The sequence below is a fragment of the Elgaria multicarinata genome, chromosome 17, assembly GCF_023053635.1.
Source record: "Elgaria multicarinata webbii isolate HBS135686 ecotype San Diego chromosome 17, rElgMul1.1.pri, whole genome shotgun sequence".
Taxonomy (NCBI): Eukaryota; Metazoa; Chordata; class Lepidosauria; order Squamata; family Anguidae; genus Elgaria; species Elgaria multicarinata.
Window position 1 is genome coordinate 24723578 of NC_086187.1, and position 24178 is coordinate 24747755.

At 41.6% G+C, this 24178-nt stretch overlaps 1 protein-coding gene across 1 annotated transcript in view; it reads left to right on the forward strand.

The window, feature by feature from the left end:
* The window catches only part of MAD1L1 (mitotic arrest deficient 1 like 1), a 466163-nt gene that overhangs the window by 4784 nt on the left and 437201 nt on the right, over nt 1-24178 (forward strand). The window contains exons 3-9 of the mRNA XM_063143631.1: nt 1545-1685; nt 6096-6275; nt 8457-8581; nt 9732-9813; nt 10139-10269; nt 10583-10697; nt 11684-11745. Of these exons, the coding sequence (XP_062999701.1) occupies nt 1545-1685; nt 6096-6275; nt 8457-8581; nt 9732-9813; nt 10139-10269; nt 10583-10697; nt 11684-11745 (836 nt within the window). The remainder of the gene's footprint in view (nt 1-1544; nt 1686-6095; nt 6276-8456; nt 8582-9731; nt 9814-10138; nt 10270-10582; nt 10698-11683; nt 11746-24178) is intronic.

Below are 24178 nucleotides of genomic sequence, written 5' to 3' on the forward strand. Positions count from 1 at the left end.
TGGAGCTCTCTGACTTCTGAGTGGCTGTCATAGGTTTGCACTCTAAATGGATGACTTGTAACAGAAGGGTTACATCCAGGATCTCTCAGAGAAATGGAAACTTAATTCATGGTTAGGTAAAAGTGAGAGGGGAAGGGAGGTGGGGACCAGTTTAAACTTTTAAAACTACATTTTTATCCCAACTTTCTTCCCAAGATTTCTGGGTGCAGTGCTTTTTCTTTTAAAAATTGGCTACAGGCTTCTTCTTCTTCTTCTTCTTATTATTATTATTATTATTATTTATTGCACTTATATACCGCTCCCATAGCCAGGGCTCTCTGGGCGGTTTACAGACATTCTAAAATTAAGATTAAAACGAGTATACAAAATTTAAAATCCTAAAACACAGAACATATACACATAAAGCATTAAAAACCGTTAAAAAACTAAACATGTGGGTGTTTAAGATGTGCCACCATATGCCTGGGCAAAGAGGAAAGTCTTAACCTGGTGCCGGAAAGATAGCAGCGTTGGCGCCAGGCGAGCCTTGTCAAGGAGATCATTCCATAGTCTGGGGGCCACCACCGAAAAGGCCCTGTCCCTTGTCGCCACACTCCGAGCCTCTCTCGGAGTAGGCACCCGGAGGAGAACCTTAGATGTTGAACGTAGTGACCGGGTATATTCACGTCAGGAGAGGCGTTCCATCAAGTATTGTGGTCCCAAGCCGTGTAAGGCTTTATAGGTCAAAACCAGCACCTTGAATTGGGCTCAGAAACATACAGGCAGCCAGTGCAAGCGGACCAGAGCAGGTGTTATATGGTCAAACCTTCTGGTTCCCAAAATCAATCTGGCCGCTGCATTTTGCACGAGTATGCATTTTTCTATGCATACTAAGAGGATGATTTAAATAGAAACCAAAGGTCTCTCTGCTGTGTTGCCTGTTACCTCTGCATTATCCATGCTAGCCCATTTATACATTTGAAGGAATCATTTTCAAGTAGTTATGGGAGAGCATTGGGAATTCTAATTCAACCCTTTGCCTCAGCTTCTTCATTTGTAAGATAATCTAAGATATATTTTCCTTCCTTCAGATAGAATGTTTCGAAAAGTATACCTTTGTTTTACTCTGTTGGCTCTAAGCGACCTCCCATCCGAAGAACTAATCAGGTCCACAGTTGCTTAGCTTCAGATCAGGTGCTCCCAATCCATCCACTGGGTTCCTTCTCTAGGTAAAAATTAGGGGCAGAGGGGAAGGCTGAAACTTCCAGAATTCCTAAAATGCATTGAGAGCCTTCATTAGCTGGTGTTGTGAGAGTACTACTAACTATAATAATAATAATAATAATAATAATAATAATAATAATAATAATAATAATATGCCTGTTTGGTGCATTCTCTTCCCCTCCTTATTGTTTTATTATGATTTTATTAGAATGTAAGCCTTTGCGGCAGGGTCTTGCTATTTATTGTTTTACTCTGTACAGCACCATGTACATTGATGGTGCTATATAAATAAATAAATAATAATAATAACTATTTGTTTGTTTTTCTTGGCAATGGAACAGCTTGAAGATCAGGCTGGGCAAATCCATTCAGGGACGAGGCTCTTGCAAGTGGAAAGGGAGAAAATGCAAATGGAACTGAGTCACAAAAGGGCTCGAATTGAGCTTGAGAAGGCCGCTAATACAAATGCCAGTAATTTTGAGGTGAGTTTGCTTGTCATGCGCCGCTGAATGGCAGAGACATCAGTCAGAGCCTCTTTTAAACCATTGTGGTCTTCCTTGCGTGATTGACTTGACCTGAAGGTAAGCTTCCAGGATCCTGTGGTTATGTTGTTACTCAGGAGAGAGTATTCATGGCTTCTTTTATAAGTATTTAAACATAATGTAGAGAAAGGTGTGTTTGGCTTTAACTGCGATGATCTGGGTCTGGTGAGATCTGGGTTCAGCCATAAAGCTTATTGGGTAGCCTTGAATTACCTCTTAGCCTTGACTGCTTCACAGCATTTGTGTGGATCGAATGGGATCATTCCATGTGTGCCACCTTGATAAAAATGGTAAACGTATTTCCAGAAAGGTAGATGTATTAGTCTGTTGCAGCCAAAACAACAACAAAAACAACAAGTCTTATCAGCAAAAACAAGAATGAATGAATGAATAAAACTTTATTGAATAAGTCTTCCGACCATTTCAAAAGATCACCTCATCGTTAAAAACATAAGGCATTAATTAAAATTTACAATTTTAAACAATATACAGTTCCTATATGATATATAATTTAAGACTAAAAGTTAATAAAACCCCTTGTGTTGCGAGATTTAATAAAATCTACTTATTAAGCAATTTTTCTAATTCTTTTTTCCTTATGCTGGCTGCTTTGAGAGCAAAAAGGGCAACCCTCTGAGTCACAAAATAATTAGAACCACGTAGGAGGAAGGACAATTTATCCTTCACTGTCCAGTTTCTCATGCGTATTAAAAACATAGATAGATTTCTCTACATTTTGAATGCATACAACATTCAAGTAAATAGTGAGCTAGATCTTCAATAGCGGGAATGCCACATATACATAATCTGTCTTTCGATGGGATGCCTAGAAATCTACCCTGTAGCATCATTGTATCCATCAGCTCGAGACAAAGCTGAGTAAAGGCTACTCCATGGACCCGTTTCATATCGAAGAACAGGTATTTTTCTTCTTTAAAATGGACTTTAGATGTTGCTAGCCATTTCATGGCCCTTGAATTTGGCACTGCAGTTATATCACTCTAATACCTTCTGATATCCTAAGTTTAACAGCGTTTCTTATGTTAGTATTGGGGATGCTGATTGCCAGCAGACTGAAACCATAGCTTGGTAACATCTTTATAAATTTATACAGCCAGGAAGTTTCCAAGGTTTTAGCCATCTGCTTGAGAAGACACTTCTTCGGCAGACTGGCTTCGTTCATCAAAACCAACTTAAACCAATAATTGAATAGCCTACAATGTATTTGATCTAAGACTGCCGTAATACCGACTTCCGATCTAAGCACGGGTGCTGGACAGGTTAGAGCAACCCCTAACATCGTACGCAAGAAATGATTTTGGACCCTTTCTGTTTCCCTGCTATTGATGAAACCCCATATTTCAGCCCCATAAATTTGTACCGGCAACACTTTAGCCTTATATACATTAATGATTGGCAAGAGAGAACCGGGTTGTCTATAATTTTATGAGCCTGTTCAAGGATTTTGCACAAACTGTTGCCTTTAACTCACTTCTTTTTAACTGCGGTGCCCATGATCCTGTGGAAGTGAAAGTTAATCCAAAAGATAGATAAATGAATCCACCTGGTCAATTTCATTAGAGTTCAAAAACCACTTGTATCGCTGCTGCAAAAACAAGAGGTTTTGTTGTTTCTGATAAATCTAGCATCTGAAGAACTGCAATGGCAACTAGCATGTGTGATGTGACTGCCTGTACTTTCTAGGCTGCTGCCACACATAAAAGGTTATCCTGCATTTCATTCTGTAAAAAATGCTTCAAAAATTCAGCGGGTTTTATAAAAGCTTCATATAATGAAGTAAGTAGGAGACAGATCTCTATTGTGGCTAAGAAAAAGTGAGTAGCTGAGGAGGTTCCCTGTTCCACTTCAAGTCAAGTGATTTTACGGATTATTCCAGTGTCAGTTCTACCCCAAAATCTAGCTGAGTCAGTCACAGAAACACTTAAAAACCTCGCACAAAAAGGGAGCAGCACTAATCCAACAGTGAAGTAATTACACTGCTCAGATTCCGCATTTTGGGAGTCATGTGGATAAAGGTTTTAGGAACCTCATGCTGCTTTGCATAATCCTTGCTTAGTATGTAAATCCGTAGCTTGTTTTGCTTTGATTAGCAGAGCAATTTGCTACACGTTTTCCAATAAGTGCTAATCAATTTGAGTTGGAAGTAAATGGAAACTGTGTGGGAAATGCTTTTGGAGTCTCAGAGACGGGAAAATGAAATAGAATCTGTCAGGAAAAATACCTCAAAACAGTGTGTGTGTGGTACTACTTTAGACTTTTCCGGTTAAATATTTTGTTAGTGTATAATGTGGTGTTCCCCAACCTTGCGCCCTCTCCTCCAGATGTTTTAGACAACAACCATTGGCCATGTAGGCAGGGTTGATGGGTGTTTTATTCTAAAACATCTGGAGGGCACCATATTGGGAAAGGCTGCACTATGTTGACTACTGGTGTTGATCTGAGGCTGATGATAGTTTGTTCCATTCTCTGGGTTTATGCTGTAACGTGCTCCTATGCTATGGCTGCCTGCTATCCTCTATACCGGTTACACGTAAGAACTGAATATAAGCACTGTGGATCATTGCTCACCTGTAACCCCAAAATGTTATGTGGCCACATAAGGGAAAACACTGGAAGCTAAGGTGAATTAATAAAATGGAAGTTACCATGTTTCAAGTTATTAAAACGTAATGAAATATTTCATTATTGTCAGTTACCCAAGTGTTTGTCTAAGTTCTCAATACCTTTCATTTATTTAGAGTATTTTTATCCCACATCTCAGCCAAAAGTCTCCTGGAGCAGCTTACAAATAATCAGTAAAAGTACAGTAGTCCCTGCCCTCAGAGTTATAAGGAAAAAGGGAATGGGGAGGGGAAGCGGAAAGGATCTAAGTCTTTCAGCAGGTCTGGTGGAATGACCCTGCTTCCCCTTCTCATCTCCCTCAACACAGCCTGCTGGAACGGCAGCTGGAGACGGCAGTTGAGGGAGGAGGAACTTTATGGGGTGGTCCTCAGGACTGGAATGGCCCCAGTTACCACTCTAATCTCCCTGCTGGAATGGCCCTTATTGACCCCAATACAGGAAGCAGTTTTTACTTACTGAAAAAATGGGGTACTCTTCTTCCTGCTTTGGTAGCTTTTCTTTTCCCTTCCCCCTCCCCAATGAAAGCTGAGTTTTTTTTGGGCACGGGTGCTGTTTAGCCATGGCTAAAGCCTTGAGGTGTGATGATATGGCATCCTATATTGAAAGGGAGAAAATTTTGTATTGCAGAAGTATAATTGGAAAGAAATCCGATGAAGCTAATGCCATGAGTATTTCTTTATGAGTTTATTTATGTATTGGCTTTTCCTCTTTGGTTTGAAATGAGAGAACAGTAGAATTGGCTGCCTGTCTTCCTTCCTTCCTTCCTTCCTTCCTTCCTTCCTTCCTTCCCTCCCCCCTTCCTCCTCCTTCCTCCTCTTCTTCTTCTCCTTCAATTATCCAGATTCATCCCTAGTAATCACTGTGATGAGAAGCATTAAAATACAGATGAAGCAGCAGAATGACCGTTTTAACTCTATGGCTGTTTTTCTTTATTTTTATAAGCATTTATATATCACCCTTACATGAAATCCCCAGTTTGATTTACATAAAAAGGGGAAAAAATAAAGCACTTAAAATAACAACAGCAATAGCATATAAAAACTGAAAAGGAGGAAGACCTTAAACCAGCATAAAACATCAATACAATGAAATTGACTAAAACATTTGCCGAAAAGAATTTTTATTTTCCCATCAAGCAAAAACCTAACAATGTGGAACTGACAACCATCTGTCAGGTATGCTTTAGGGTGGATTCCTGCACTGAGCGAGGGGTTGGACTCGATGGCCTTAGAGGCCCCTTCCAACTCTACTATTCTGTGATTCTATGATGCGTCCAAGTTTTTTCAGGCTTGATTTTAAATAAATTACACTGTGAATTTATGCAACTTGATCTGCTTTCTTGTGAGCGTTCCTCAGTTAAAGCCATGCAGATGCATGTTCAGTGAAACGTATTAGACCTTAAGGGGCAACATATGTGCCTCTTTTCTTCTTTTTCGTTAATAATTGAGCTGGCTAAGCAAATTGGGCAGAGGAATATCTCAGGATTTTATGTGGACAATGCTGTGAGCTGTGTGAGATTTATTCCATGGACTGCAAAAGAGAAATTGATGGCCTTGAAGTTGTCCACCAAAGGTTCTGTTCTTCTAGTGAAATCTGTTAACAGTCTTGGGATGAATTCACTTGGTAGAGACACTTGCAAGATTTTTCTGGGGCTATTTGATGTGATTTTTTTTTTAAAGTGTCCTTCAGTTTTTCCTCTCTTTCTAGCGGGAGGCTGACCGTACCCAAGAGCTCCTCAAGCGTCTCAAGCAGTGTCAAGAAAGGGAAACTGAGGCAGAAAGTAAACTTCAAGAACAAATTGAGAGCAACAAATCCTGTCAGAAGAATGCAGAGTCTCTGAACAAGAAGTTGCAGGAGAAGGAGAGCAAGCTGTCTGAAGCTTACGAGGTAAGAACAAAGCAGTTTATTTTTTTAATTCCATATTTCATATAATTTGTGAGCACGCGTGGTTGTTGGTACAAATAGTTGTTCAATATGTCCCTTCTCTGGCAGCCTGCTGCATAGGAAGAAAGAAGGAGAGAGGGGAAAGGGGGTGGCAGAAGAGAAAAGGGGTGACACATCTGCTGGATTTGGCTCTGTGCGCTGCCAAAATGCTGCCTCTGGCAGATTACCCACAAGAGAATGTTGCTCTTGATAGAAAAAAGTCCCCCATCTCGTTCTGGAAGAGCATTCTTTGAAACCAAAAGTCATAATAGTTTGTCAGGTAGGAAAGAAACCTGACGTTTGCATTGTGATTGGACAGCAACATGATGAAAGCTGAAGACGTAGCAAAAGGCATAATACGAAAGGGCTGCAGGAAGTGATGATCACTTTAGGAGCAGCATCAATGTTTGTATAAAACCAGGAACATCTAGCAAATGCCCCGTTGCTGCTTTCTGGCCAATGGCTCTGATATTTTAGGGGCAAATTATTTCTCCTGTTTTCGCTGGGTCTCCTCATTTTGTGAGAAGGAGAGTTTGGAACATCGGCATGTTAGAGGTATGAAATACTGAAGGAATTGTTATAACTTATTTATTTGTTTATTTATTTCATTTCTATACCGCCCAATAGCTGAAGCGCTCTGGGCGGTTCACAGAAATTAAAGCCATGAAGAGCGTAATAAAACAACCAACGATTTAAAAACACAAATACAAAATACAATATAAAAAGCACGACCAGGATAAAACCACACAGCAAAAATTGATATAGGTTAAAATATGAAATTAAAACAGCAGAGTTTAAATTTAAGTTAAATTAGGTGTTAAAATACCAAGAGAATAAAAAGATCTTCAACTGGCGATGAAATGAAAATAATGTAGGTGCCAAGCGAACCTCTCTGGGGAGCTCGTTCCTTCAAATAACCTGGCCCCAAGCCGTTCAGGGCTTTGAATGTTAATACCAGCACTTTGAATTGGACCCGGACCTGGACTGGCAGCCAATGAAGTTGTAGAAGGACTGGCATAATATGATCTCGTCGGCCAGTCCCTGTTAGTAGGCGGGCTGCCCTGTTTTGTACCAGCTGAAGTTTCCGGACTGTTTTCAAAGGCAGCCCCACGTATAATGTATTGCAGTAATCCAAACGAGAGGTTATCAGAGCATGGATAACTGTAGCGAGGCTATCTCTGTCCAGATAAGGGCGTAGTTAGTAAATCAGCCTGAGCTGATAAAAGGTGCTCTTTGCCACTGAGTTCACCTGTGCCTCAAGTGACAGTTCTGGATCCAAGAGCACCCCCAAACTACGGACCCGATCCTTTAGGGGGAGTGCAACCCCGTCCAGGACAGGGCAAACATCACTTCTCAAACCAACCTGGATTTATCTAGTTTCTTCTGTTGTTCACTTGGTATTCTGCATTTTTAGTAGGTGTTACAGGAATGTCATTTCCACTGTGTTCTGTCCATATAGTATTTGATGTATGGGTTGCTTGTCATGCTGCTTCTGGTGTGCATACTTTTGGAAGGGACATCAGTAACTGAATATCAATAAAATTGTAATATAAGTTCAGTACAAATGTTTAACTTGGAGAAAAATTGAGTATAGGCATAGAATCTGGATTAATCCGGAGAGAGAAAGAAATTAGAAAGTTAACACAAGAAGTGACTCTTGTTTTATAAGCAAGCCAAGGCCTAATGGCAGGTCCAGATCCTTTATATCATGCATGCAAGCTGGTTCTCATAGCCCTAGCTTGTATGACTCCCTTGAAAACCTAATGTTGTCATTGTTGCTTGTCTCTTAGGAGAATTTATGCAGCCTCTCTTTTGAAATTCCACTGCAGAGAAAATATTCCTTGGGTGCTGATGAAACTATTTGCATCCCTCTGATGAGTCCTTGCGTAGATACATTCTAACTTTGGAACTTGCTATTTGAGTGTCAGCTTGGGGTGACTCACTTAATTGGGGATGACAATTAGGATGACAGATGAGAGAGCAAAGCGTTGCTTTCCCCTTTGTTCTGAGGTGACTTTTTAAAGGCCTGATTATGTATTTTTCGTTTATCACACTCATTGATACCGTTTGATCAGAGGCGGTTTGTTGTCATTGACATCCAGCCTGGAGGTCCAACAGTGTGTTTCTGTGTTCTTTCTCTCTTAGACAATCAGTGTGTTGAAGGGGAAGATATCCGAGTTACAGTGGAACTTAAAGAAACAGGACATGCAAATGAAGAGTCATGAATTGCAGAAGCAGGAGCTGACTGAACAGCTGGGTGTGCTACACAAGTGAGTAGGGGATTAACAACTGCCTGAGAATAAAACCTTTAGTCCTTGGCAGCTGGTGTCACTCAGAAAAAAAGTTTCAACAGCTTTTGATTTTTGCTGTTCAAGGCCTGCTTTGATCAGGATGTTTAGTGCCGAAGTGAAAACTTGATAAACTGAAAAAGTAAAACAAAAGAGAGAATGGAAATACTTTTAAGGAAAAGGAATATCCAACCTTAAAATCATTCAAACATCTCTGCTGAAGAGGATTGGAAAATATCGTTGTGGCTGAGGAAACCTAAAACGTAGATTAGGCACCAGTTGGACAGGACTAATTCACATCTCCAGTTGAAGAAGCAAGAAAGCTGTGTCTGTTTGCAGCCTTCAAATGCCTTTGGAACCAGTATTGGGATAGAAAAACCTTTGCCAATAGTTTCGATTGACCTTTTTCCTTCCATGTTTTGGACTACAGCTCCCATCATCCCACATCATCAGCCATCTTGGCTGGGGTTGATGGGAACAGAGGTCGAAAACATCAGGGGTGAACCACATTGGGGAAGGCTGGCACGCAACCAGTCCAGATTCCTTGAGGGGCTGCTTCTGATTCAAAAATACTCACGGGAATTATTATTTTTAATGCTCTTGTTATGTATTTTTCTGTTGCTGTTCCTGAGTCATGGAGGGATGTTTTTAATAGTTAAATATTTATTTATTGTGAGCTGCCTAGAACAGATAGAATATAAATGTTTAAATAGATAAAATAAGTTGCAAAGTAAGTACTGCTATTAATCATTCCTGTATCTAATATTGGAATGTGAGATATTTTAGACCTCCTACCAAGCTTGAGATGCATGGTAAACCTAAATGAAGACACAGGAGAGACTTCAGTGGGGGGACATTTAGGGCACAGTCTTATGAAAGTTTAGTCAGGAAAAGCCTGCTGAGAGTTGTAGGCCATTTTTCTGTCTAATCTTGCATAATATCTTGCCTTCTCTTGACTTAAAATTTTAATATTAGAAATGGTCCTTGGAATCATATAAAGTTGTCTGAATGGTATTTTTGTTCAGCGTGCAGAAATGCATTACCCTTGATAAATAACGTATGGTGTATAGGTAAAGTGTGTATATGCACCTCTGTATGTATTAAATGGATATTTTATATCCACATGCAATAGGAAATGGCAAGAGGCCAGTCAGCAAATTCAGGCTTTACAAGCAAAGGAAGATCTGATTGCCGAGAAGGAGCAGAAGATTCAGGTGAGATCTTTTTGTTCTTCTCCTGCTTAATTGTATGTAGTTTCCTCTTTACATTATCAAAGTACTCTTAGGAAAGCGTCAACATCTTACTACCACCCCAGAGTTGAAAAATAAAAACAAAAACATCACAAAAACAAAGGTAGGGAAAACGTTTTTCTTGGACGAACTTGACTTCTATTCTTTCTGGACACACCTAGGATACATATGATATTGTTGCTTTGGATTAACAGTGTAGTTAATGTTATGATGGCTGCAGCAATTTCACACACATCACCTGTAGCTAACTTTAGCATTCTGATTGTTCTCTTGGTCTCTTCTTTATCAGGACCTGGAACAAAAGCTCTCCTTGCAAGAACAAGATGCCATAATTGTGAAGAACATGAAGAATGAATTGGCACAATTTCCGAAAATGGAGCGAGAGCTGCAGGAGCTCAGAGAGGAGAATGCTTACCTTAGGTTAGAATTATGCTCAATTGAAAGATGTGCGTTTTGTCCCTTCCATTTCTGTCCACTTGTGGCATCTTTTGCATATATTTTTTTGCATTGAGGCTACAAATCCCCTTTTCACCTCTTGGCATTTTGCATTCAAGGTCCACAACAGTCATTCTTTTCTACACCTGTGTTATGGCCATATGCTCATGCTGGCTCTGTAGCATTACAGCTGTTACATATAATATGTATAATAGTAGTAGACAGCTTGACATTTGATTTGCAGAGAACAACAAGAATATGGGATGCCTTAATAGGTTGTTCTCCCTTCTTTTCCCAGGGAAATGAGAGAAAACAATGGATTGCTCAAAGAAGAAGTGGAGGGTCTCCAGAGGAAACTAGAGCGTTATGAGAAGGTTCAGGCAGAAGTGGTGGCTTTGGAATGGGAGAAACAGGTGCGGCTCTGAAAATGCAACACCTATATGGAGGATTGGTTGGACTCGATGGCCTTATAGGCCCCTTCCAACTCTACTATTCTATGATTCTATTGTTAATGTTCTAATGTGAATGCCTAGATTGCACCTCTGCCAAATCTTCAAGCCTTTTAAGCTAACATGAGAATTTATAACGAGCTCATTGTGTATTGTTTAAGAAATTTCTGGGACAAACTCTGTAGTAGCTTTCATTTCAAGCCTGCCTATAACATGTTCTGGTATTTAAGAGTTGCATGGGGAGGATCACATTTGGTGAACAGCTAAGGAAGAGACTGCAATTTGCACTCACATCACTGCTGCTGTAAATGCGACTAAATACAGTATATGATCAATACCATTGATTTCTATGTCTGGGTATGAAAATAGTTGTTAGAGCACAGACATACCGTGGCATTGTTAATGATAGCAAATCCAGCCTAATCAATTGTTTAGACTAGAAGGAAGTACAGGCCAGCAATGAATTTAATTTCATGAAGCATGAGCCATGGCAAGTGCAGCTGGCTCGGGTTTTGACTCGATTAGCGTACGATCAAAGGTAGCTGATGCAGAGTAGAATATGGATGAAACTGCAGTGATTTTTCCATTAATCCATCCGACAATGATACTTAGGGTACAAATGAACTGTTATTTAGGGTGTGCCTGTGTGTGTGTGTGTGTGTGGGGGATTTAGGACATCTCGGCTTATTTTCCTACATGTAGCAAATGGCGTGCGCTACCTGTTCTCAGGTCCCATTGGCATTTTGCAAAAAACACTATCCCCATGCTAAGTAACATCTGAGCCCTTTTCCAGGTGTGGTTAGTTTGTGCACAAATGTTTTTTTAAATACACACACACACACTTTGGCAGTGTAAGGTTGCTACATTTTGAAAGAGACTTTAAAAATAAGCTGCTAAACGTGGAGGATGAATGAAAGTTCTTAAAGTCATTGTCTTATTTCTCTCTTCAGAAACTTCAGGGAAGGCTGAGTACTTGGGAGAAACTGGACCAGACCACTGGCTTAGATATCAAGTAAGTGAAGGATGGGAGTGAAACACTAAGGCCACCCATGTTTTTGTTTGGGTCAGGATGATGTAAGATAATCAACTATCTCCCCTTCTTTTCTTCATGGAAAGCACCATCTTTTCTATTTCTGTGTTAAATGTATAGCATCTCTGAGAATTTGCTGGTGCTTTGGTTAATTTGCCAACATCTATCAAACCCTAATGCAGCATTTGTTCAGTTCTCTGCTCTAGGTGTTTTGCTCAACTTCTGGTGAAGGGGATTAGACAAATTCACAGAGGATAAGGCTGTCAGTGGCTACTAGTTATGATGGCGATATAGTACCTCCTGCACTATCAAAGGCTGGGGCATATGAGTGGGGAGGTGCTGTTGGCTTCATGTCTTGCTTGTGGGCATCCCACAGACACCTGGCTCCCCCGTGTGGGAACAGAATGGTGGACTAGCTAGGCCTTCAGTCTGATTCAGCAGGGCCTTTATGCTCTTAAGCTGAAGGATTTTCTTTGAGGATTGCGCAGTGATGTTCGGGGTGCTACATTTCTGCCAGTTTGTTATTGACTTTCCTGCTGGGCCTGATGGCTTTGATTACATGGCGGGGAGACTATGCTAACATTTAGAGTTATGACGAGGTGTGTGATCTTACATTGCAGTGTGGATGTTGCAGAGTGTGTGCTCTTGGGAAATTCCTGCAGACCAATTTCTTTTCCGTATTGGGGAGCCTTCTCCAGCAAGGAAAGACTTGGAACGTCATCAGAACAGATTTTTGAATTTCTTGCGAGTGCTTACATGAACTGTTTCTGATAACGACTTGTCACACTGGACGTGTTCATATCACACTCAAAATGAAGTTTTGGGACACGATGTTCTGAGGTCTTGTCTACCAAACTTTCTGGTGACAGGTAAAGGCAGGGAATGACGCGAGCTTTTACTTTCCTCATACCGTTTATATTTAATGAGCTAATTTCACAGTGGGAGAGAAATGGAGCCGAGAGACTCTTTTGCTATAGACGAAATCTTGAATCCGAGGCAAATCAGGGTGATGTGGAGGGCTTTGAAACAGATCCGAAGTGAATCAAAACAGGTCCGAAGCAGTCCGAAGCAAAGGTCAATTATATTATGTCCACATAAGTGCGCTCACAGAGATGCACACAACCGTAATGGCTGTTTATTTGTTATCGATGCAACAAGTCGTTATCCACTAGATGGCACACTTCCTCTGACTGGCACAATTTCTTACTATTCCTTTGGTCTTCATAAAATAGAATAAATCAAGGATTATATCTTTGACAGGTAGGAAGTTGGGTTTGTAGTATTCTCTGATAAACAGCCGTAGAGAAGGCAAATATCTGTAGATGTCTTGCTTTGCTACCATGCCAGAAATGGTTCCCTCTTTCAGCGAGTTTTCACCAAGGAGGACAGTTTCCTAACTTAGGTTTATGAAATGTGTTGTGCTGGTCTTGGAGGGTTTTGGCTCCATGGTGTACTGATTTTTGTAGAGTAATTGTCCCTCTTCTGTGAGGGCATATCAACGCTACAGGATGGGATAAGCATTCATAGTGCTTTGATTGTACATAAAAAAGTGCATTTTATAGCCATCAAAACCATACTACTAGTATGAGCGCAGAGGACGCCTCAGTATTTGGAGCTGAGAGCTTATATTGTGAATACAGAGATAAAGATAATCCAATGGAATATGAAAGATGTTGTTGATTGGTTAGTGACCCTCTACAGAAGAATGTGTGCACTAGATTCATGCCTATACCTAGGATTTTTAAGCAACAAGTTGGTTTGTAGTTTGGTGAGGGGGGAAGATAGTGGGCCACTTATACTACCCTCCTTGCCCCCTCCCGTCACTGACAAAGAGAAAAGCTGAAGAGGAGCTCTAGTCTGTAAAGGGGAAGACTGATATTACAAGTCTTCAGTCAGGTTCTTAGGGAACATTTCTGGTTTCCGCACAGCCTGCCAACTACAGATGTGAGGCACTGAACGTTCTGTTGCCTAGAGCCAAAAAGCAAACGCTGCTAGTGTCAACCTGTTTGTTCCCCCTGGAACATCTGCATGCCACCTGGTTCACTGGGCTTGTCGGGCAAGGCCTTGACATGGTCTAGACCAGTGAAAGAATGGAATTAATTGGTTTGGGTTGTGTTTCTTTCTGAGAAGAACTAAGCACCAGTGTCTAATCTAGGCCACCAGTGAGGGAGGAAGCAGCAGCCAGGCACCTCTCCATCGTGCCTGGGTCCAGCTCCAGCTGAGAGCCCCCTCCCTCCTGCTACCAACTGTCACTGCAGAGGCCACCAGTGGGGGAGGAAGCAGCAGCCAGGCACCTCTCCATCGTGCCTGGGTCCAGCTCTAGCTGAGAGCCCCCTCCCTCCTGCTGCCAACTGTCACTGCAGAGGCCACCAATGAGGGAGGAAGCAGCAGCCAGGCACCTCTCCATCGTGGCTGGGTCCAGCTCCAGCTGAGAGCCCCCTCCCTCCTGCTGCCAACTGTCAATTGTAACTGCTGAACTTTGCAACTAAGATTGTAGTGCCTGAATTTCCTTTCCTTTCCCCCCTCCTCCTCCTTCCCAATCCCCTTTCCTTTTGTGTCATGTCTTTTAGATTGTAAGCCTGTGGGCTGGGACTGTCAAGAAATACTTTTGTAAGCCGCCGTGAGAGCCTTTTTTGGCTGAATGGTGGCATAAAAATGCTTAAATAAATAAATAAATAATGTAAACTATCCAAAACAGGACAGAAAGGCCTTCTGTTCAGAATCTGTGGGAAAGAGGGGCAGGGACTGGTTGCCAGCAACTGGCGCCCTAGGCAAACCATGCAATCGGTGCCCCCAAACCCCAAGGGCAGATATAGGCTGAGGTTTCTGGTAAACTGGGAAGCATTTTGTCCCTATTTTCTGTTTAATGAAAAGGCAACTCCTCCCCACTTCCAAACCTCACATCTTTGGAAGCAGAAATACTATAATTTATAATAAAACATGCCTAAAATGGTTTTCTGTCCTATGTACTGAATCAGCATAAAAACAACCAAGGAGATGAGCACAGCCCTGGAAGAAGGGTTCCAGTTGCATCTTTGGGGTGACGTGGCCAACAAGGTGCTGCCAGCCCCCAGGCTCAGCCCTCAGAGGGCAAAGGAAGTGGCTGTTATGGAGGGGGCATTTCTCTCACTCCCTGCCTCCAACTGGGAGCAGCAGCAGCAGCAAAGCATTCTTAAATGTTACCGGTGCGAAATGAGGAGTCGCATGGCCATTCCTCTCAGCATCAGCCACCTGTTGGTTGAAAATGAGAGAGAAACTTGCCCCTTTCTTTTTAAGCATACAGAATGCTCCCCATGGGATATTTATCTCACTGCTTTTGCTACCTCACATGAAACGGAGAGCCAAACCACTCTCCATTGTGCGAGGAAGTGTGATTATCGTCTTTTTACAGTAGAGAAATAGGTGCGGCATTCTGTAGAGTTGGGACCATGGTGCCTGACTCAAAGCTGATAGGGATCTTTTTCTTTTCTTTAAAGGCGGGCGGGGGAGAGCAGAAGTAATGCACCTTTTTGTGAATGACCCTTAATAAAGCAAAGGGCCTGCTGCTAAAATGAAATCCATTCTGTATCATTATAGTTGCCTTAGTATTCTTCTCAGCAGATAAAGATCACAGCAGCTACCACTGGAATTGCAATCACATTTCCATTTGCTCTACTTGGCTTAACAATATAAATTGGGGAAAGGAGGTGGCTGCACTGCCTTTTCCATCCAACCAGCCACTGTTTTTAATCTGGTCAAGAATAGGAGGGGGGTGAGAATAGGGATGACATAACTTCTCTAGCTTTGTTTTAAATGGCAAAGACAAGCTCTGGATGAGTTAGACCATGTCTGCACCACCGTCAAGTGTTCACAAGGCTATCAATGACTACTGGCCCGCTTGCATTGGCTGCCTGTACGTTTCCGAGCCCAATTAAAGGTGCTTGTTTTAACCTATAAAGCCTTACACAGCTTGGGACCACAATATCTGACAGAACGCCTCTCCCGACCTGAACCTACCCTTACACTGTGCTCAACATCTAAGGTCCTCCTCCGAGTGCCTACTCCGAGGGAAGCTCGGAGGATGGCAACAAGGGAGAGGGCCTTTTCAGTGGTGGCCCCTCAATTATGGAATGATCTTCCCGATGAGGCTTGCCTGGCGCCAACGTTGTTATCTTTTCGGCATCTTTCTCTTCTCCCAGGCATTTAACAGCATTTAACAACATATGCTAAGTTGTGTGTTTTTTTTAAATGAACCCCAGAACTGTTGTTGTTTAAAATGGATACTGTTTTATACTGTTGTTTTAATATTTTTTGATGGTTTTAAATTTTGTTTTCTTTTTTTTTTTAGTGTCCACTGTTTTTAACTTTTGTAAACCGCCCAGAGAGCTTCGGCTATGGGGTGGTATATAAATTTAATAAATAAATAAATAAATAAATAAATAAAACCAGTCACAATATTGCCTCTAGAATGCCTCTGTATGCCTCTCGGTATGCCTCTGGATGCCAGCTGTTGGAAATAGAAGTGGGAGGGCGCTACTGCACTCACGTGGGATGTGCGTTTCTCACGTTTCTCTGTGGTGGCCCCCCGGTTGTGGAATACCCTCCTCTTGGATGCCCAACTGGTGTTGACACTGGGTTCATTTGGTGCCAATTTAAAATACGGCTCTTCATCAAAGCCTTTTGAGGGCTAAATTTTCCATGGTCACACGTAGTTTTAATTGTTTTTATTGCTTTTAATTTTTTTCTACTGGTTTTAATCTGTTAACGATTTAATATGTTTTTAGCTGTGTAAATTATTTATGTTTATATTCTGATTTTATCTGTACACCACCCTGAGATCCCAGTGATGTAGGGTGGGATACAAATGTTTTGATAATAAATAAATACATAAAATGTCCTGTGAGTTTCTGGCTGGCTGCTGTGGGAAAATCAGAATATTAGACTAGGTGCGCCTTTGGTCTGACCCAGTGGTGACCCTTCTGTTCTGAAATAGGTACTCATGATCCAGCAAGGAATCTGGCTGTTGATCCATTTGCGCCAGAAATAGGCAGGAGCCGAGTTCTAGAGCAGCGATCGAGGGCACCAATAGGAGCTTTGACGGTAACCTCATTTAAGAGGCATGTTGCTTGTATGGGGGAACAGGTATTGAGGTCAGGGCTCTATAGGGCACAGCGGATAAAAATTGGCCTTGTGCGTCAACCAGTTGGCCAGGCAGAATGGTACTGAAGCCTAGATAGTGCCCATGAAGCACAAAGTTCATTCTGCCAGCTTGCAGTGGAAGCAAGATATAAAGGATCAAAGCCTGACTGCTGGGAGCCCTGGCTTGAGAACTACCCCTCCCCCACCCACCCCCGTCCCAGTGTGACACACACCTCGGTGCCTTACAGCTACAAACTCAAATAATGTTAACTTGCGCTTTTGTAGGCTGCTCTTGGTAATTCTTTGAAGGGTGAGGAAGAAATCCCCCTACGAAGTCTTCTGAACTTCTCTGTGAAGCCTTAAGACTGGCTAGATTGGATCGAGGGCACGTTGGAAGGCTTTTGAGCCGTTGGCTATGCTATTGAGTGGGCATGTAGGACTCCGCTTATAACAGGAGTGGGATGGAGGTGTTAGCTGACGGTTCCAAGATATGCAAACTTTTATGGTGCTTGTAATTTTTCAGTAGTTAGCTATGATTTATGAGCTGTAAAAAGATTGTAACTTCATGGTGGTTGCTCACAAGCTTCCCTATGTAAAACAAGCTGTCACATCACAGTGGGGATTTTCTGAATATAGAAAGGAAAAATAAATATTAAAGAGGAACACAGTTATTCTTTGCTTTTGTCTCTTGCTGCTTGTCAGTGCTTCAAGTACCCATGGAATATGGGCTTGCCTTGTCTATTTTGTAATTTCAGATATGAGCTAAATCTACTCTTGTGAAGGTCTTAAGCTTATTCACAAGTCTGTAAGTAGGTTGGGGTAACACTCGAGAAATTGGCTGTTTAGTATGATGCCCAAAATCTGGGTTCCAACTCTGTCTTGTCAGGGGAGAGACAAGTCAGAGTTCCAGGTTTGGATGTCACATGAAACAACCCAGGGATGGAGTGTCCTGGGTCTTTTATCCACTCCCACTGGCTGGAGGAGACAAGCAAGAGCTAGCGAGTGGTGTGAACTAGCACACTGTCTTGCTTACAACAACCCAGGGTTTAGAAAAATGCCTGGGTGGGTGTTATGTGCAAACCATCCCATTATGTGTTGATTGTAAGAGCAACCAATTAGTTTGCATGCTTGTTCAGGAAAGCTATGAATTCCAAAGTGGAAAACCTGATTTGAATCAAACTGTTTTGTTCTCATTTGTTTAAATCAGGTACTTAAATTACCTCAACCTTAGTAATTGCATCTTGGTTTTTGGAAACATGCTAAGACAAGATGGGTTAGATGGAACAGTGATTTAGTTCAGTGCTGCTTGTTTGGCCGAGGTTTGATGTCTAATTCTCATGCTAAGTCATCATAAAAAGTTTTCTTTCTGGAAGCATTTCCTAAATGTTCTCCAGCTTAAACATCCTGCGTTATATAAGGTCAACTTTAATGACAATTCAGAGCAGGAAATAGAGCATTTGGGAACAGTGCCATGTTACACAAGGTAACATGCCACTGTTGCCAAATGCTCTATTTCCTGCTCTGGATTGTCATGTTATCCACTTGACTACTTGAATTTAGTGCTCATTAGAACATAGGACCATAGGCAGCTGCTCTAATCAGGTCAGACTATTTGCCCATCCGGCCTGGTATTTGAACTTGTTAACTGGAAAAGCCAGGGATTGAACCTGGGACCTTCTTTCTGCATGTAACACATTCGCTCTTCCTTTGAATTGTGGTCCCTTCTCTTTTGAATTACCTTTGCAACAAGCCTGCAAGGTAAACCATATGAGAGGCCGCAGGCTGAGAGAGACTACCTTGTCTAAAGCCACCTAGGAAGCCTGTGGCAGAGGAGAAATCTGAAGCAGGGACTTTGCGATTAGCTGCTGTTCTACATTGACTCCGTTTATTGACTATTAAGAATTATAGGAAGCAAAGACCCTGAAGTAGAACAATGAATAACATCAAGGGATTGGAATACGTCCTACAATGGATAAAAATTCTATGTACATGATGTTCCTCTAGCACAGGGATGGGCAACTTGTGACCCTCCAGAGTTCTGGTGTACAACTCCTATTCGCCCTAGCCAAGGTGAGGGATAATGAGAGTTGCAAGCCAAAACATCTGGAGGGCCACAAGTTGCCCAGCCCTCCTCTTAACAACACAGGGGGTCCTCTAAGCTGAAACCAGCCACTGCTCATGTTTCCACTCCTGATGGCGACCAGGGTTTTGTACACATCCTTACCCATAGCTATTAGCCATTCTAGCCAAGTGGAACCTCCATATGTAGGAGCAGTATTTTTGTGGGCTTACTGCTGGGGACACCGAGCCATGAAGGCTGCCATGTACATGCCCCGCTTGTGAATACTCCGAGGCATCTGGTGGTTGGAAATACAATGGTGGCCCAAATCTAGCAAGACATGCACAAAATTAAAGAAGGGCAGTAGCTGATATGAATAATAGCAACCAACGAGTGCCAAAGGCACACAACTACTATAATATACAATATTCTAAATACTAAACATATTAAACAAAGGGGGTGATAGAAAATCTCAATACTGGTTTTTTTGTTTTTTGTTTTTAATTTGATATAGACTCCTTTCAATAACAAAATCTCACAATATTTTTTGAATTAACATAAATTTCTTTCAACAGGCTTTTTAGGCTTTTAACATGAATTTCTTTCAACAGGCTTTTTTCTTTCAATAAACAGGCTACCGGTGTAAATTAATCCTGTTTTCGCTGATTTGCTTCTTCAGAATTACACCAACCATAGGGATAATGCCGTGGCCAAAAAGGCAGGGGTTCCAGACATCATTCTATATATCCAGTGGAATGCTTAAAAGCCCAGCAGAAAAACCTCAGATTTTTTCTTCTAACAGCTGATCTAGAAAGGCAATTCTTACATTCTTGTGCCTTATTTTCAGCAAATGGAGAGGCTGTAGAAAACAACTTGCAGTAAAAGTAGCTGTTTTCTTCTTTTTAAGTATGAGGTGACCCTTGGAAAAATGTAAATGGCTTGAACCTGAGCACTCAGCATGCTGTAAAGAGGAGAGATTTCCAGCTTGCACACACCTCCTCCTCCTTTTTTTTTTTTTTTCATAAAAAGCCACTTCTAGGCAAACAGTCATGCTTAATGTAACTATAGTGAAATTATCATTTAAATAGCAGAGACTAATCGGTAAGAAGATGCAGTGCCGCTGTCAGAAGGCTCAAATGCTCACATCTTATTTTTATTCAGTCTATCTCGTTCTGACATTTCTACAAACACAATAACTGCCAAAGTCTCCGAGTCATTTATAATTTTAACTTTTCCTATTTCTATTTAATTGTCCTTCATTTGACTTCTAAACTGTGCATGTATGAGTGAGAGGGAGGGAGAAAGCTAGTCAATTTATTTACTTGTGTGTGCGCGCATCTAAATAAACAAACTGTGCTTTGATCACAAAATGGATTTCAGGGCAGTATACATAAAAACTGCAAAATTTAAATTTTAAAAGGGCAGTAAAAATAAATAATAAAAACGAACATCATCATAATACAATTGAGAAGCATAAACAGAACTAGCAGTTAAAATCCAATTAATTTTTAATTGACTGAGTGCCAAAAGGAGTATAATGTCTTATTTCCCTAAAGAGGGTATTCCAGAGCCAGGGTGCTATGACAGAAAAGGCCCCTTCTTCATAGATGGGTAATGCACCTCTCTTCATGATGGAACTTGATGAAACGCCTCATCTGATGATCTTAATGGTGGTCAGGTTCGTAGGGGAGGAGGTCATCCTTCAGGTATTTGGATCCCAACCTACTTAGGGCTTTAAAAGTAAGCACCAGCACCTTGAATTGGGGTTGGAATGAATAGGCAGCTAATATAATTCAGAATTGGGGTAACATGGCTCCACCTGGATACACCTAACAGAATTGTAGTAGCTGAATTCTGTCCTAGTTGAAGCTTCTGTGTTATTATTATTATTATTATTATTTATTTATATAGCACCATCAATGTACATGGTGCTGTACAGATTACACAGTAAATAGCAAGACCCTGCCGCATAGGCTTACAATCTAATAAAGTTGTAGTAAACAATAAGGAGGGAAAGAGAATGCAAACAGGCACAGGGAAGTGTAAACAGGCACTGGGTAGGGTGAAGCTAAACAGTATAGAGTCAGAACAAACTCAATATTTAAAAGCTATAGGGAACAGAAAAGGTTTTAGCTGAGTTTTAAAAGCTGTGATTGAGTTTGTAGTTCTCAAGTGTTCTGGAAGAGCGTTCCAGGCGTAAGGGGCAGCAGAAGAAAAAGGACGAAGCCGAGTAAGGGAAGTGGAGGTCCTTGGGCAGGCGAGAAGCATGGCGTCAGAGGAGCGGAGAGCACGAACGGGGCGATAGTGTGAGATGAGAGAGGAGAGATAGGCAGGAGCTAGACCGTGAAAAGCTTTGAAGGTCAACAGGAGAAGTTTATATTGGATTCTGGAGTGAATCCAATGAAGAGATTTCAGAAGTGGAGTGACATGGTCAGAGCGGTGGGCCAAGAAGATGATCTTAGCGGCAGAGTGGTGGACAGAGACCAGCGGACTGATGTGAGACGAAGGAAGGCCAGAGAGAAGAAGGTTGCAGTAGTCCAACCGAGAGATAACCAGTGCGTGAACGAGAGTCTTGGCAGAAGAGACAGACAAAAATGGTCGAATCCTGGCAATATTATACAGGAAGAAACGACAGGATTTAGCTACTGCCTCGATATGCCCTTCAAGGGCATTCCCATTTTCAGTACATTATATTAACTATCTGGAGGTTACCAGAGCATGAATCACTCTAGTCAGCTATCCCTATACAGGAAAGGCAACAGTTAGTAAAAGGTGCTCTGAGCTAGCAAGGCTACTTGAATCTTCGGTGACAATATTGAATCAAGGTCCTGTACCTGGCCCTTCAGGGAGTGCAGCCCATCCAGAACATAACTACCCCAACCTGGTAACCACCTATCAGCAGGAGTGCCTCCATCTTGTTATGATTCAGCTTCAGTTTATAGGCGTTCATCCAGTCCGTTACCAAGTCCAGCCGCAGTGTTGCTCTTGCCCGGAACACTTTCGCCCCTCCTATATGGGTGGCTCCAGGTCGTACAAGTGTTCAGTGCCAGCTAAAGACCTATTCGTTTACCCAGGCTTTTGATTGATTTTGTATTTAATAGCAAACTTCCTTTTCTTAAAATCTTTTGAAAAAGGTAGCATTTAAAAAAAAAAGTAAATTAGCAATACCCTCTGAAATGCAGAGACTTGGTTCAACCTTTTAAATCGTGTGTTTCATTTACACTCAAACCTTCTGGCTTCTCTCCTTACTCTTTTATCCTCCCTCCAGTGTTTTGTTGGTTTACCTGTGAGAGCTACTGAGAAAGGTTTGCAGGCTAGAGAAGATGTTTTTTTGCTTGAAGTTAGCCAGCTAAATGAAAGCTGGTGCAGGACTGCACCATTCAAGGAACTGTAACTTTGGAATTTGTGAAGGCTGAGGTTTTGAAGCAAACGTTGGAGGTGATAAGGCTCGAATGAATTTGTATGTTCAGCAAAAATATGGAAATGGTTCTTTGCAGCAAATTTTAAAGTGCTGATGTAGAAGGTTAAGGCAGTGACTTTTGTTTGAAAATATGGTGTTTTGAGGAAACTTGTGGAGAATGGAGCCATATATTTCTCAGCTAAACACAAACAAACCTGCTTAGGACTTCAGACATTGGGCAGTAGCAAGCACTTGTACACTCAACAGGGACTGTCTTCTTTAATGATCAATTGTAAGCCGCTCTGGGAGCCTTTTTGGCTGAGGTGCGGGATAAAAATACTCTAAATAAATAAATAATAATTAAAACCGCTATAAATAAGAAAAATGGGAACGATATTGGACCATCTCATGCCACCAGGTCAGTGTGCAAAGTAATCCGCACTGGATCTCCCCCCTCCTCCACTCGCCCCTGCTACATGAACTATTATTTTTTTATTTCCTGCCTTCCCCCCCCCCCCCCCGTACTGGGACCCATGCTATGTCCTTCATCGTTTACTTTCTCAGTGTTGCATGCAATGTAATTCCCCAATTCCAGCTGCCCAGTTTGAAATTTCCAAGATTCTTTAAAAAGATCAAAATAACAGACCCTGTAAATCATGGACTTTAATCTTCCTTATAACTAGAAGGGTTTTTCACTATTTAAAATCATTGTAGTAATCTGGTGCTTCTACTACATTTCCCATCTGCGTTAGCAATCGTATAATTCATCGTACTGTGCTTTTCTGCTCAATATAGTATAGGACGAAAATCCAAGCTAAAAAAATTGCACCACTGACTTGATAATGCAAACTTCCAAAAGCCATTTTAAGCTAAAAATAAACTAAATGTACTATGTTGTAGTAAGTGCATTTTGAACATAGTAATAGAGACAATGAAATCTTGGAGCAACACGATAACTATCTGATCTTTTCCTAACACGGAAGGCTGTTAAACCCTCAGAACTAGTAAAATCAGTAAAAACAAATACACAATAAAATAGCGATAAAAGCAACAATAAAAGCCAACAGTAAAAATAGCAGCAACAACAAAGACAATAGCAGCAGCAGCAACAGTCATATCAAGAGAAGGTAATGGTAAAATAATACGCTTTCAAGGCCTTCTTGAAAGCCTGCAATGACAGAGCATAGTGGACCTCCGATGGCAGCTTCTTCCAAAGGTGTGGGGCCTTCTCACCCACTTAATTGTTCTCATGGGTTGTTGTATGTTTGGAAGCTCAAACTATTTTGGGGGGTTCGAAGCTCTGATTAGTGCAAGCCATGATTTGGCAGAAAGTCTGTATTGACTGTCTCAACCTCTTCCAGTATGGTGTAGTGGGGGTCGGGAGATCTGGGTTCTAGTCCTCGCTCGGCCGTGGGAGCTCACTGGGTGTCTTTGGGCCAGTCACAGTTTCTCAGCCCAACGTACCTCACAGGGTTGTTGTTGTGAGGATAAAATGGAGAGGAGGAGGGCTATGTATGCTGCCTTGGGTTCCTTGGAGGAAAAAAGGTGGGATATAAATGTGGTAAATAAATAATGCTGACCTATTTTACAAAGAAGTTTCTACACACACACACACACACACACGTATTCTCTCTCTCTCTCTCTCTCTTTCTCTCTCCAGGAGTAGCTTTGTATTTCCTGTGTGTGGTAGCTTTGGATCCTTTTGTGGTGGTTCTGTCTCTTGTTTTCAGACTCTTGTTTGCTGGGTGACTTTAAGAAGCTTAACCTAAGAGGGCAGGCCATGCAATTCTCCCTTCTCCATAAGATGTATTCCTTAGAAGCAGCCTGAGGGCTCTGGT